Source organism: Lynx rufus, unplaced genomic scaffold (genome assembly GCF_022079265.1).
Source record: "Lynx rufus isolate CCGP_SWC_20201006 ecotype Redwood Valley unplaced genomic scaffold, mLynRuf1.p SCAF_56, whole genome shotgun sequence".
NCBI classification, from domain to species: Eukaryota; Metazoa; Chordata; class Mammalia; order Carnivora; family Felidae; genus Lynx; species Lynx rufus.
In genome coordinates this window covers 263,577-278,719 of record NW_025814874.1, presented here as the reverse complement: position 1 = coordinate 278,719, position 15,143 = coordinate 263,577, and the positions used below count along the sequence as shown (strand labels likewise).

Below are 15,143 nucleotides of genomic sequence, written 5' to 3'. Positions count from 1 at the left end.
TCGTTTCGCAAGCGTGAAATTAGACATTTCATCCATGTACGTTTAGAGCTGAATATGTTACTAATGCATTCTACTCTGTTTATAGCTGAATGAATTTTTTTTCCTCATTATAAATAGGCTCTTGAAGTTTACCCAGCCATAGTGAAGATTCAGTTCACATATAAGTCCTCAGGGGTTTTAATTTTGCTTTATTTTGGCCAGGAATGCTCTATTAAACAAATATTCATGTAAATCAAACTCATGAACTAATAAATAATAAAGTCTTCCCAGGTAAACATGAGACATAAGATGTATTTAACTTTGAGAACCCTCGTCAGTCACATCCTGACAGTGGGCACAAACCAGACAGGTGTGTGGTTTTTATCACCCTAGTGATGGGCAAGGGAGATAGCCATAAGATAAGTCTTAAGACACAGCTATTGAAGTACATATTTCCATATAAAAAGTGTACACAATGGCCATGGCTTAGAGTCTCAAGAGTGTCTTTACTCAGTCGTGTTCACTGCTGTAAAAACACAAACAGAACCATTGCTCTATTGCTTTGTTACTCAAGAGGTGCAGCCAGCAGCCCTTTGCCAGCAGTGGGTCGTCCAGGTATCTCTCGAGAAGGTCTTCACCCTTGCCATTCACAGAAGTGACTTCCTTCCCTAGCCCTCTGCCCCCCCTCTGTGGACTCGGGTCCCCCGGAGGGCTCCTAGGCTTTCCTGACCATCTGTTCACACAGAATCTTTTACCAAGTTACATAAGCAGGTTTTTGAAGCTGATGTGTTTTAGATGCGACGCCAGTTGATGACCTAAAGATGAGATTGATTTTTTAGGTCTGTGGCTCTTTGAAACATCTCAGCTGCCCATGGAGCTCTGGGGGAAGTATAGGGGCCACCCTTGATCTTTTCTGGCACAGTCTTGTCTGTCCCCAGGAGTGAGGGGTGTGTGTGTGTGTGTGTGTGTGTGTGTGTGCGCGTGTGTGGCTGTGGTGGAAAGAGAGGAGCTCTGAGCTGATCAGAATTGAAAATTCTGATCAAAATAGGTTTCGTGGGTTTTTTTTTAATAATTTTTTTAAGTTTATTTACTTTGAGAGAGAGCATGTGTACATGAGTGGGGGGAAGGGCAAAGAAAGAGGGAGAGAGAGAATCCCAACCAGGCTCCAAGCCATCAGCATGGTACCTGACATGAGGCTCGGTCCCATGAACCATGAGACCATGACCTGAGCTGAAAGCAAGAGTTGGACACTTAACCAACTGAGCCACCAAGTGCCCCCAAATTAGGTTTCTTTTAATTTTGGTTTTCATTTTATTTATTTCGGAGAGGGAGCACACAAGTTGGGGGGAGGGAGAGAGAGAATCCCAAACCTGCCCCTTGCTCAGCACAGAGCCCAACGCAGGGCTCGATCCCACAACCCTGGGATCATGACCTGAGCCGAAATCAAGAGTCAGATGCTCAACCAGCTGAGCCACTTGGGCGCACCTTAAACTGAAATTACTAACAGTATCTTTTGTGTTAGGTAGGCCCAACCTCTTGGGTTATCATACCAAGGTTAAAAACCACTTTGACTAGAATCAGTTTACGAGTAGAAGAGAACTAATGTAAATGATCCTTCAAAGAAATTCACCCTTTATGGCTTAAGATGATGAAATGTATCAACTGAGGAGTAAATCTGTGGATAGTACTTAGGAAGAGAACCAACCTTATAATTACAGCTGTTACATGGGGTCATCAGAGGGTCCCCTTACAGCCCAGCGAGTACTGCTTGTGGCATGAAATGGTGACAGCTCCAGAATATGTGGTCTTGTATTAAAGACAAAGACCCTCACGTTCTGGAGAAGGCTGTGGCGGTGTCTTACCTCCTACGTTAACATGCAGATGGGTGTTCAGTGCCTATTTCTTGACTGAATAATTGATTGAATTTAGGATTAAAATTCTCTAATTTCTGAGGACATGATTTTTCAAACTGGTAGTTTTCTATAATCTATTTTATCATTAGACCTCAAGAACCAATTTAATTATTGGCAAGTTATTCTTGTTTATGTAATTGATTTTTTAGCTTTTTTTTTTAAGTTATTTTTGTCTGTGTAAATTATTTCTTAGCTGTTTCGTGGTATTCAAACTTTGCCTGCACCAGAATCACCTGGAGAGCATGTTACAACAGATTGCTGCCCCCTGCCCCCTGGAATTAGATTTAGGAGGCCTAGGGCAGGGCCCCAAGAATTGGTAATTTAAAAAATATACATATTTATTTATTTTTTGAGAGAGAGAGAGAGAGAGAGAGAGGCAGGCGGGAGGGGCAGAGAGAGGAGGAGACCCAGAATCCGAAGCAGGCTCCAGGCTCCGAGCTGCCAGCACAGAGCCCAGCGTGGGGCTCGAGCTCACGAACCGTGAGATCATGACCTGAGCCGAAGTCGGACACTTAACCGACTGAGCCCCCCAGGCACCCCAAGAATTGGCAGTTTTAACAAATTCCCAGATGACGCTAAGGGTGGGAGTAACTGCCATCAGCATGTCCCACTGTTCAGAACATCTCATGTTCATTACTGCCACAATACTTGGCTCTAAATATATCTCCTGAAGCTCATTCTTCCTGTATTAAACTCTTATGTGTAAGCAAATGAAACACAAGTAAAATCTTCCATTGTCCATCCCCTTGCACTGTAATGGGGACTTGGCCTCTTAGCTGGGTGGGTAAATGCTTTACATGCACTGAAAAAAGGACCAGAAGCTATGTTTTAAAATATGGCTATATCTGAGTGACAGGGTTGTCGATGATTTTTATTTTTATTTTATTTTATTTATGCTATTTTTTCTTAAGTTTTTTTACAATGCATGACTTGGGGAGGGTAGAGTCAGAAAAAATGTTTTTCAACTACTTTAGTATATTTGAAATAACTGATAATGGGATATTCATCCCTTACCTTAGATCAGGGCTTGGCAAACTTTTTCTGCAAAGAGTTAGATGTAAATATTTTAGACCTTGGGGGCAATGTGGTCTCTGTGCTGCTACCCAGCTCTGCATTCAGACTGCGCAGGGAGCCACAGGCAGCACAAGAATGAATGAGTGTGGTACTGTTTCCATAAAATTTTATTTAGGGACATTGAAATTGGCACTTCATGTAATTTTCTCACATTGAGAAATATTTTTCTTTTGATTTTTTTCGGTCATTTAAACCCCCGAGAACCATTCTTAGTTTATGGGCCTACAGAAACAGGATGAAGTGCATTTGGCCCATGGGCTACGGTTTGCTGTCGCTGCAAGATGATTATTTCCCTGAAAAGCGTGTTTCTGGGAAGTCATGACTGACCATTGTGATCACCTTGGAGTAGTATCTCTGTCTTATTAACTAGTGCGGGAGATTGGGTCTGGGGTTTTTTTGCCAGTTATCTTTAGTATTTTCAGTCTTGAAAGAGAAAAATGATTTTTTTTTCTCCCCAGAATATGATAAATGTTTTTTGATAGAGGAAACACTTCAGCCATTTCAGAAATGCAAGTGACTTTGCTCGGTTGTTTCACTTTTGATGGTGGGAGATACACAACTGAGAATGTTAAATAATACTGTGAGCAATATAAGGAAAAAAGAGCTTCCTTTTTGAGTCATTTAATTCTGATGCCATTTGGTTACTGGGTTTTAGACCCCAGCTGTCCTGGCTTTTCAGGCATGACCCTACAGAAATGCCCAGCAGCTGCCCGTACAGGGACCTGGCTCGGCCCGGAATCTGTAGCTCTGTCTGCCAGCACCAGCGAGGCCTCTGTCCTTCCTGCAGACTCACACTGTCATTTGTTGTGGTTTAAGGAAACGAGTAATGGCTGTCTCTTTGTTTTATTTTACTTTAATAATTTAAATGTATATGTAAAACATAGGAATGAAACACTAAAAATTATGTTAGGAATTTCTGCTTACTAGTTTTAGGGACATGCTTTGGAAAGCATGGGGTCCCCAGATGCCCTGCACCCAAGCCTGCAGGTTGTTCAGTGCACACTCCAGGTACTCTCATAGCTGGTGGAGCGGGCTTTCTGCATGCAGGACCCAGGAAAACGTGGTTTTTACATTTATATCTGTCTCTGCAGCGGGTTCTTTTTACGCTCAAGTTTGGAAACTGCTGGTTAGGGGAATAAGAGAACACGCTAACAGGGTCAGTTGGTGGCCTTCCCAGCAGCGTTTCGTGTGGCTGTGTTGTTTCTCACACCCTGAGACAGGGCCTTTGACACATACTCTGAAAAGCACTCCTCACAATGCAGGATGAAGCGCAGGTAGGAAAAAAGCCCTCATTTCCCTCAAAACACAGCCTTTAAGAAAAGAAGAATGTTCTCAATGAAGTACATCTGTGTTGGCCTTTTAGGGTTTGTTTCTTTTAACCAGGTAGGTCTGTCCATGTTTACTTTCTAGCTCTTTAAGCCCTAAAGCCCAAGGATGTCAGAAAGAGAAGAGGTTTGCGTCTTTTATTCTTTTATTGTATTTCTACAAGAAACATGTGATAACTTGGTGGTGCAAAGGATAATGATAAGTGGAGTTTGTGCTTTTACCTAGGGGGAACCCCTAGCTTGAAATTACTGTGGCTGAACCAAGACGCAGGGATACAAGCCCGGCGCTTGGACGCGCTGCTAGGCTGCTTCGACCTCTCCTCCTCGAGAGAAGAGCTGCAGGCGGTGGAGAATCCCTTCAAAGCGCTGTGCTGCCTCCTGACCTACCTCTTCGTGCAGGTAACCTGAGCTCCTCACCCTGGGTGCTGCAGTGGCTCCTCACTCCTGCCCTGGCCTTGTGGGAGGGTGGTGGCCTGGGGTGTGGCTACGGACTCTTTCCCGTGCCATTTTCCAGCATCTACCCCGTGAGCGCCAGCCCCCCGCGGTTCTCTCACTAAAACACGGGTTCCATGTTGGCACACACGTCAGGGGCCTGTCTGCTGTCGGACCTGGAGGCTTGCAATGCACGTGAGTGTAGTGGGGGCTGGGGAGACCTCGCAGGGGAGGGAACCTGCTTTCACTTTGCTTATGCTCTCCAAGCATTTTGACTCATGTGGTGCCTCCCCTGTGGCTGTCACTGTCTGCGAGGTGGCTCCCGGCCTGGGGTCCGGGGTCGTGGTGAGAAGGCCCAGGGCTTCTGGCAGCTTACTTCCACTGTCCAAGTCGCAGTCGCTCACTCCTCTCCAGATGTTTACTAAGCACTTCCCTATGCCAGTCTGGGACGAGGTATGGTTACTCCCTGGGGCTACTGGGGCATTGCACCGTGGGACAATGAAATGTGTTTTGTAGAAGGGCCCAATGAAGTGTCCACTAGGATCACTGTCGTCACAGTGTGTGTCCTCCTTGCCCAGATAAACCCGGGGGTGGAGGCCTCGAGTTAGGGTGCAGTGCTAGGTCTTGATTGGTGTTCCTCAACAAGTTGGACAGTTTGTTTCTTTAGTTTCACACTTAATGTGTGAGAATTACAAAGGCGCATGAAGGTATTTGCCTGTTTAAAAAAATTTTTTTTAAGGTTTATTTTTGAGACAAAGAGACATACAGCACAAGCGGAAGAGGAGCAGAGAGCAAGGGAGAGACAGAATCCAAAGCAGCTCCAGGCTCCTGAGCTGTCAGCACAGAGCCCGACACGGGGCTTGATCTCACAGACTGCAAGATCATGACCTGAGCCGAAGTCGGGTGCTTCACGACTGAGCCACCCATGTGCCTCAGTGTTTGCCTTTTTAATAGTTGCCCAAGTGCAGGGTAATGTTTAGACACCTCAGTGAAGGAAGGACCGGATCACTCCCTCTCCCGCTTCCCTTCCTTGTCTGTATTATTTTTAAATGACTTTTGTCTCACTTTTGTCACAGCAACAATGAAAAAAGGCCTTTGCAATCACTTCTCTATTTCTTTAGCCCACTTAGACCTCCCGTATTCTCAACCCCTTTGAGCCATCTTAGCTTCTACTCTGGGCTCCGATGTGACAGATCTCGGGTCTCTTTGGCATAACCATCAGATTTTTACTCGGCTGGAGTAGAAAGTTACATGACTATTTCTCAAACCTGAATTCACTTTATGAATTATTGATTATCATTAAGAAACTTATTCTTGGGGCGCCTAGGTGGCTCAGTCGGTTGAGCGTCCGACTTCGGCTCAGGTCATGATCTCACAGTTCATGAGTTCGAGCCCCGTGTCAGGCTCTGTGCTGACGTCTTGGAGCCTGGAGCCTGCTTTGCATTCTGTGTCTCCCTCTCTCTCTGCTCCTTCCCTGCCTCACACGTTGTCTCTCTCTCAAAAATAAATAAAGATTAAAAAAATTAAAAAAAAAACTTACTCTTATCGTGGAATTACATTTCAAGGGCACGTTACACCGATTTTTCTTTTTCTTTTCTAAATTTTTCTTTTGTCTCTGCCAGTCTATAGCTAGTTCTGCATTTTGCATTTTGTAAAAATGTGGTATGGCTGAATAACTCACAGAGATTTTATTGCTTCATTACTGGGTTCACATGCACCAGTGTAAACTTTAGTTTTTGCATTACTGGTTTTTTTTAAGCTTTTTTTTTTTTTGAATGTGTATTTATTCATTTTGAGAGAAAGAGTGTGGGGATGACAAGCAGAGACAGAAGAAGAGAGGGAATCCCAAGCAGGCTCTGCACTGTCAGTGCAGAACCCAACATGGGACTTGATCTCACGAACTGTGAGATCATGACCTGAGCCAAAATCAAAGAGTCGGACCCTCAACCGACTGAGCCACCCAGGCACCCTGCATTACTGTTTTGAGTAGGAAGTTCCGTTATTTGTACCAGACTTAGAAATATAAATGGCAGAAGATAGATTTTTAAGTGTAAAACTGCTTTTCTCTTGACAGTATTTATTACATACACATGCATTATCAGCTCACATTTTTGGCTGCGAGGGGGCCATAGTGGGGACTGGGAATGGTGGATAACCAAGAGCTATAGCTTCGCATCCAGAAACATTCGTGTGTTTTCTTCCTAATAGCCGTGTGCATATGGACAGTAACTTGTGGGACACACAGTTTGAATTACTTTTTCAGCACGAGAGACGGGCTGTCGGACCCATTGACGGTCACTCATACAGCTCTGTGCTTGTCACTTGTGCAGGTGACTGTCAGTTATGAAAATCCATTTCCAGCAGAAAAAAAGTCCAAACCACACAACAGTAGCTCTACATCTCATATATTTATGTAAACCTGAAGCAAATAAGCATCAGGAGGAAAATTTCCACTTTTATCTTTCTGGTGATACTAATAATTACCTTTAAATAAGAATACTTCTAGTGGGGGGCGCCTGGGTGGCGCAGTCGGTTAAGCGTCCGACTTCAGCCAGGTCACGATCTCGCGGCCCGGGAGTTCGAGCCCCGCGTCGGGCTCTGGGCTGATGGCTCAGAGCCTGGAGCCTGCTTCCGATTCTGTGTCTCCCTCTCTCTCTGCCCCTCCCCCGTTCATGCTCTGTCTCTCTCTGTCCCAAAAATAAATAAAAAATGTTAAAAAAAAAAAAAAAGAATACTTCTAGTGGGAGTCAGCGCGAGGTAGACATGTTGGCCTGACTTAAAGGGCACATTTAAATGGGGACTTTTTAAAACTGAAAAACAATGAGTCAACACATCAGTGGCATCTCTGAGATGAAGGTACTAAAATGTATTCACAGGTTCATTATTTTCTTAGGTTTCATAAGGCTAAAAATATAAATTTATAAAAATACTATATTTTTATACGGTCAAGCTTAAGTTAAATGTTTTGATGTACGGTGGGTGGTAGAGAACCTATGGAGAAGCTAAGTGGTCTCATAACCTCCAAGTTAGCAACAACACTTCCTATTAAAAGTTTATCTGAGAAAATTCCCTGGAAGAGTAAGTTTACATCAGAGCCAGTGTACGTATTTTTTATAATTTATAGTAGAGCAAATGTTTTATAATAATAATGTCTGTTATGTGAAATTCTAAAAAAAACTTTGGTGTTATTAAGAATTTGGCACTCTCTGCTGTGGTTTAAGATTGGTTAACTACGAAGATGGTGGCAGAATATGAAATTAGCTAAGTGTGAAAACCATGACATATGAGATAGTTATTCTTTTCTCATAAGTAGGCATTTTACTCAAAACTTGCTAATGGCAAGAAGTAGAATTACATGCGAACAAACCCAGTCTAAACAGAAGAGAGGTGGGCGCTGATGGAATAGAAAAACAGTGTGTTCTTTGCTTGGTCTGGCTTCTGTAGATTGGAGCCTTTCTTCTCGGTCATGAGTACCACACATCTGTAGACTTTTGTGTTTTTCCTGAAATCATTATAGCTGTCATTTATACAAAGGCAACAACTTCTTCAGAATAAAAATGGAACAGGGCAGGGTAGTGACAGGGTTGCTGCCTTGCGTGGGGCAGAGGTGACGGATGCCAGAAGTATTTGCTTCTCCAGGAGAGCAGGGGGGAGCAGGAGTCCCCAGGGAACAGTCGTTCTGGTTTATGATGGGGTCATTTTTATTGGGAGTAAACATATTAGCCATTTTTATCATTGAGAAAGAATCGAAATTCTTATCCATGAGTTTGTGGTGGTTTCCCTGATTTTTTCCCCTTCAAGCGTTTACTTGCCACAGAATGCATTCCCTTCCAGAAAGAAGGTCTTGTGTTCCTACGATGGCAGTGAGAACGCTGAGCAAGGCTTCGTGTAGTGATTTTGTCTGGCTGGCAGAATTTGGTGGCTGAGCTGGCAAAGTCACTGCCCGTAACCCTGAGAGGAGATGGTGTCCGAGAGTAGCCTGCTGTCGTCATTCCCATCATTCACTTGAGATCCAGAATTTCCACATCCACTCTTTCTCCACACCCCTGCCCCCCTGTTTTCACTCACACTTTGGTTAGCCCCGATTCCACGCAAGACTGGAGGGGCTCAGATGTGGGGGTTGTGGTTTCCGTCAGACTGGGATCTGAGTACACAGGTTTCACCGGGGCTGGCAGGGGCGGAAGTTTATCCCAGCCTTGATCTCGCCAGCTCACACTACAGACCCCTGAACTGCCAGCCCTGGGAATTGGTGCCCAAAACGATCACCTGTGTTGCTCTAAGAGTCCAGCTTGGTTGTGGCTCATGCCCCTGCCGGGCGTCCCAGAGATTTCTGCCTTGCTGGAGAGTGACCAGGCCTGGTCCATCTTGGCCCTGGACGTCATGGAGAGCTTTACACCAGGACTGTGGACTCCTGCTCACCTCTGCCTCTTCTGCTGCCCTGTGCGAGTGCCTGCATTTAGCCATTGAGCCCATGGCAGGGTCAGGTTTTTCCCCGAGCTGATGCTGGTTCTCTTTCTCTGTCCCTTTCAGGTGGACACGCTTTGCCTGGAGGATCTGCATGCTTTCATTGCTCAGGCCTTGTGCCTCCAAGGAAAACCAACTGTGCAGCTCATAGACTTACAGGTACTGCATGACTGACCGATCGTCACAGGTCTGAAGACACCCTGCCTCACCACCCCTTTGTTCTGTTTAGTTTTGGTTGGTGTTTCACAGAAAAGATAAAAAGGCATATTTAGCCAAGATGTTTTCCTGGTGCAGTGGTGTGGTTCGTCTGTCCACAGCGGAGCCCTGAGTCCTGCTGGGTTAGTGAACTTCAAGCAGATCTCTGTACAAATGGCGTCCCGCATTTCTTGGAAGTGGCCATCCAGACCTGTGTCGCAGCTGGGTCATGTGCTCACAAGTGCTGCCTCTTTCCAGTGCTGAGAAATTGACAGTTCTTAATCCTGTCTCAGTGTTGTAGTAATACGAAGACAGCAGTCTGATCCCTTATAAGTCTTGCTAATTTTAGGAGAACAGGATGCCTTTTTCTGGTATTGGTGACTTTGGTGCACACACACCTTGTCTCCCATACTTGGTGTCTGCTCTCTGGGGCTGGGCTACATCCCACCTGCCTTGTGTCCTCTCCCAGTGCCTTGCTTGTGAAGTGTTTAGTAAACAGTGTTGGTCACTGGAGGTTATTCAGACGCTGCCATTCACGAGTGTTTACTCCTTTAATTTCACGAACTAGTCCGTTTGCAGCTAACCCCCGGCTACTCTCCTTTGTGGCCACACCCTCTTACGTCTGATGGTTATTTCTTAGAAGAAGCCCCAAGGTCAGGCCAGTTGTTTGTGGAAACTTAAGACTGTGCTTTGTAAATGCCATTGGATGATGATAATGAGTTTTATCCATAGTTTCTAGTTAATTGAATTAGTTTTCACTTGTCTTTCTAGTGAAAAAAAAAGCCTGATAAATTTCATTTATAAACAATATTTAATCTAATCTCAGAACTCTTATGTACTAGGTTTACTTCATAAACTAATTCTCATGGTGGTCCAATTAAATGAACAGGGCCGGGTTTTTTCTTTTGTATTTCCACTTTTACATCCATCATATTCAAGAAAGTTCATTTTAAAAGTGGACTTTTTTTCCTCCTTTGGCAAGACGCCATTTTAAATAATGGGTTTGGGGTTATTAGTAGGTTAGTGCTAATTCTTTTTTTATTGAGGTATCATTGACATTATAGAAGTTTCAGGTGCTCAACATGATGATTCAATGTTTGTGTATATTGTGGAATGATCGCCACAGTAAGTTTGGCTAGTATCTGTCACCACACATAGTTACAGAACATTTTTCTAGTGATGAGAACTTTCACGGTTTCCTGTCTTAGCAGCTCTCAGATCTGCGGCACAGCAGTATTAACTATGTACATCTTATGGCTTATTTATGTTACCACTGGAAGTCTTACCTTTTGTCCCCCTTCACCTATTTTGGTCACCCCAGGGTCACAGATATGAGTGAAATCATATGGTATTTGTCTTTCTCTGACTTACTGCACTTGGCATGGTGCCCTCAGGGTCCATCCATGTTACCACAAATGGCGAGATTTCTTTTTTTTTTCCTTTATGGTTGAATAATACAGTATTGCATTGTGTATAGATACCATGTCTCTCTTTTTTTTAATCTGTTCATCAATTGATAGACACTTAGGTTGTTTCCATATCTTGGCTGTTGTGAGTAAGAATGCTGTAGTGAACGTGGGGTGCACGTATCTCTTCAAGATAGTGACTTGACTTCCTTCAGATATTTCCACAGAAGTTGCATCGCTGGGTTGTGTGGTAGCTCTATTTTTAACTTCTGGAGGAACCTCCACACTGTTTTTGGCAGTGGCTGCACCAGTTTGTGTTCCCACCAGCAGTGCACAAGGGCTCCCCTTTCTCTACATGCTCGCCAGCACTCATCTTTTGTCTTTTTGATGATGGCGCTTCCAAACCAGTGTGGCAAATTAATTGACCATGCATGCTTGGATTTACTTTTGAGCTTTCTATTCTGTTCCATTGGTTGTTGCGTCTGTTTTCATGCTGATGCCATACTGTTTTGTTTCACGATAGCTTTGTAATATAGTTGGGAGTCAGGGAGCGTGATGCCTTCGGCTTTGTTGTTTCTCAAGATTGCTTTGGCTATTTGGGTCTTTTGTGGTTCCATACACATTTTAGGATTGTTTGCCATATTTCTGTGAAAAATGCCACTGGAATGTTTTTGAGGTTGCACTGAATCTGTAGATTGCTTTGGATAATATGGGCATTTTAACAACACTTGTTTTCCCATCCACGAGCAGGGGTGGTCTTTCCTATTCTTTGTGCCGTCTGCAGTTTCTTTCGTCAGTGTGTTACAGCTCTCAGAGTACAGGTCTTTCACCTTCCTGGTTAAATTTATACCCAAGTATTTAATTCTTTTTGGTGCAGTTATAAATGGGACTATTCTCTTAATTTCTCTTGCTGCTATTTCATTCTTAGTATATAGAAATGCAACATAGTTTGTGTATTGATATTGTGTCCTGCAGCCTTATTAATTCATGTATTAGTTCCAACCATTTGTTGGTAGAGTTTTAAGGGTTTTCTCCATGTAGTATCATGTCATCTGAAAATAGTGACAGTTTTACTTCTTCCTCCTAGTTTGGATGTCTTATTTCTTTTCCTTGCTCGATTGCTCTGGCTGGGACTTCCAGTACTGTGTTGAATAAAGGTGGTGAGAGTGCACATCTTTTTGTTGTTCCTGATCTTAGAGGAAAAGCTCTCAGCTTTTCACCATTAAGCATGATGTTAGCTCTTCGCGTTGAGTATGAACACCTGATCGCTGTTCCTCCTTTTGGCAAAACACAATTTTAAAAAGTGGATTTTCGGGGCGCCTGGGTGGCGCAGTCGGTTAAGCATCCAACTTCAGCCAGGTCACGATCTCGCGGTCCGTGAGTTCGAGCCCCGCGTCGGGCTCTGGGCTGATGGCTCAGAGCCTGGAGCCTGTTTCCGATTCTGTGTCTCCCTCTCTCTCTGCCCCTCCCCCGTTCATGCTCTGTCTCTCTCTGTCCCAAAAATAAATAAACGTTGAAAAGAAAAAGAAAAAAAAAAGTGGATTTTCAGTTATTAGTAGGTTCATACAGTTCTTAATACCAAATTGGGGCCTTCCTCCCAGACTGCTGTCCTGCTACCACTGGCCTCTCTGTTCCTTGACCCTCATCTGCTTTCCTCTCCCCTCCCAGTGAAACTAAACAGGCAGGCAGAAAGAGAAAGGAACTTGGAGGTCATGCTCTCTCCTGCCTTGTTACGTGGATGGGGAAACTGAGGTAGTGTGGGCAGCAGAGTGAGCTGGAGTTTGGGGTCATGCTGATAAGGGTAGGTTTGGGTTCTGTCACTAACCAGCTGTGGGAACTCTAACGAGTTCTTATGAACATACCTCTCTTGTGAACTGGAGGGGATGTCTTAACGCCGGCACCATGTGGGACGTTCTTTGACTTTGTCCACATCAAGTGCATCATCCTACACTTACCTTGTCATTGGCGGAGCCAAAGTGGAATCGGCTCTTGACAACCAACCAGTGGTCTTTTCTGAAAGAAAGGCGCTATCACCGGGAGGGAGGGACCAGAGGGAACGTGCGCCTTAGAGTTAGAGTGACTCCAGTGGGAGCTCACCTTGCTGTGCCCTCTCTCTCTGGCTCGGCACTTACTCTGCACTCAAGATTTGTGGCCTGTCCAGTCAGACCAGGTACCTTCCCCATTGTCAGAGCTTCTCCAGCAAAAATGGGATCTGTGCCAGCTGTTATTGGCGTCGGTTCCCTGTTAGGACTGTAACCGGGTGGTGTGTATTCTCCTCACGCGAAGGGCCGCTCCCAGGGGCCACTAGAGCCCCTGTGGGAAGTGTCCCAAGGAGGATGGAGGTTTTTAACCAGCGGTGGGGACTGAAAATAGCTGCAGTTTCAGTGGCCTACCTTCTCATCAGCCCAGGGTCGTTCCCTCTTGGCTGTCTTGGTTGACTGGGTTGGTTGTGAGGGTGGGCAGGGCAGGGCCCCCCTAGGGCCTCACTCCGCTCCCACTGCCGAGGAGCGCCTTGTCTGGGTGGTCCAAACGTCTGTCTTCACCACGAACAGTGGACCCACGTGGCTGCAGGGCTGGGCATCCCTGCTCGCTGGTACTCATGGGCAATTTAAAAAGTGCCCTGTTAGGTTTGCACCCAGCAATATTTCTCTTGTCCCAACAGCTTGACTCTAGCTTTAAGGTGGTGTATGGATTTACATATTTATTAAAAATCCAGGGAGGTAGATTATACATGTGAAGGTTATATCCCATATTATACATACATTCATTTACAGACGCAGAAGTCTGCGATCTATGACAAGGAGTCATCTGCAACAGTTACATAAAAAAAAGAAAAAGAAAGGGCTGCAGTGTTACTTCTAGTGAAGAAAAATGCAAAGACAGCTTGCCTTCCTCACGCACAAAGGGCAGTCACACAGCTAACAGGAGACGCTGTCCTCGGTGCTGAGAACACATGCGAGGAGCCGGGCTTCCCAGCTGTAGCTGCGTCCTCTCTGAAAGCTGGCTGTGTGCTTGCTGCTCTTCCTGTCCGTGTTGATGACTGTGCATGCATGTGTTCACCTTACCGTTCTAGAGGACATGGTCGTCGTTGTACTTTGAATAGCTCAGGGGGGCCTTTGGCGCTTGGCTCGTACAGCCCATGTGAGAGCACACACAAAGGTGGGGTATGTTTGGGATTAAGTTGGGATCTCTGCATACTTAGGAGGGAAAGTCAGCGAAGCAATGGACTGAATCACACAGTGATCAGATAACTTGTGAGGCCCCACTTTAAGGAGCTGTAGGTGGGGGGGCGGATTGTTGGGGTTTTGCCTCTGTGCAATTGAAGACGAGGTTGCCAAGGTAGAGGAGATAGTCACGTGTCTTGAGGTGTCCCGCAGACACTTCTGTCGATGCCTCGCCACCCTTGCCTGGCTCTAACAGCTGGGCCCCTGGCGTGTGACGGGGAGTTCTGGGCCTCCGGGAGCCCTGGTTCCTGATCCATTCTGTGCACACTGGCTTCTGATGTGGGCATGCATGTACTTGTCCAGAAATGTAGAAGGGCTAGAAGTAGCTATCTCACTCATTCTGTGGTATTTTGTCAGACACGGGTACCTGCCCAGAGCATTTTGTGAAGTCCTCTAGAGAAGGTGGGGTGTCCCCCTGCCACTGCTGAGCCAGGTAGAATGCAGCAAGCAGACGTGGTGCCTGCTCTCAGAAGCCTCCTGCTCTCCCCTTCCCGGAGCACAGTGGTGCTTTTCAGTTACCTCTTGCTGCTCTGTTTGGGAAGAGCCAACAGGATGCTTAGGACATTCCAGATGCCTCTCTGGTGTACCAGGGACCTGGGGAGCACTGTCTGAGTGCCCCAGCGGCTTCTTCAGAGCTTACAGGAGGCGGCAGCCACCTTTTCTGCTCATCACCACTCATCAGAAAGCGCCCAGTCATCTTTGATTGGGGAATAAAAGGAAAGAAATACGAATAAATGGAAGGAAAGTCCTGTTATAAAATCCGAGCCATACCACATCAGAAGCAGTGCACTTCAGTGCCGCTGTAAGACTTTTCAAGACTTACTGGATGCACGGCTCTTGGGGCACACGCGCCTTGGTGGTGTCACCGTGAGCCGTACCGACACCAGCAGCACCATGCACGTGCAGGGAGCATGGTTTGGCCCACAGTGGACAGGGAGTCTCATACGGGTGAGCTGTGTGCACAGCCCTGCAGTGAAGGTCAGCTAACGTCCATGCAGCATTAGCTTCTGGTTGGACTGGCCTCCACATGCCTCAGGCAAAGCCTGACTGTATTACGGTCCTCTTTACCCTGGCGCTCGGCGACCCGGCCCTGTTCATTCCGGGCCCTCGGCGGGCAACTTGAGTGACAGC

The 15,143-nt window shown here is 45.7% G+C and overlaps 1 protein-coding gene across 17 annotated transcripts in view; it reads left to right on the top strand.

The window, feature by feature from the left end:
* The window catches only part of FAM120B (family with sequence similarity 120B), a 94,004-nt gene that overhangs the window by 32,749 nt on the left and 46,112 nt on the right, over nucleotides 1-15,143 (top strand). For 16 of the 17 annotated variants that reach the window (XR_006966003.1, XM_047101097.1, XM_047101096.1 and 13 more), the window contains 2 exons: nucleotides 4,518-4,690; nucleotides 9,254-9,346. Coding sequence is in view for 16 of the 17 variants with exons in the window: in XM_047101097.1 (XP_046957053.1) it covers nucleotides 4,518-4,690; nucleotides 9,254-9,346 (266 nt within the window). In the remaining variant the exon portion in view is untranslated. Of the gene's footprint in view, nucleotides 1-4,517; nucleotides 4,691-4,805; nucleotides 4,919-9,253; nucleotides 9,347-15,143 lie in introns of all 17 variants that reach the window. The other variant, XM_047101101.1, reaches the window with a different exon arrangement.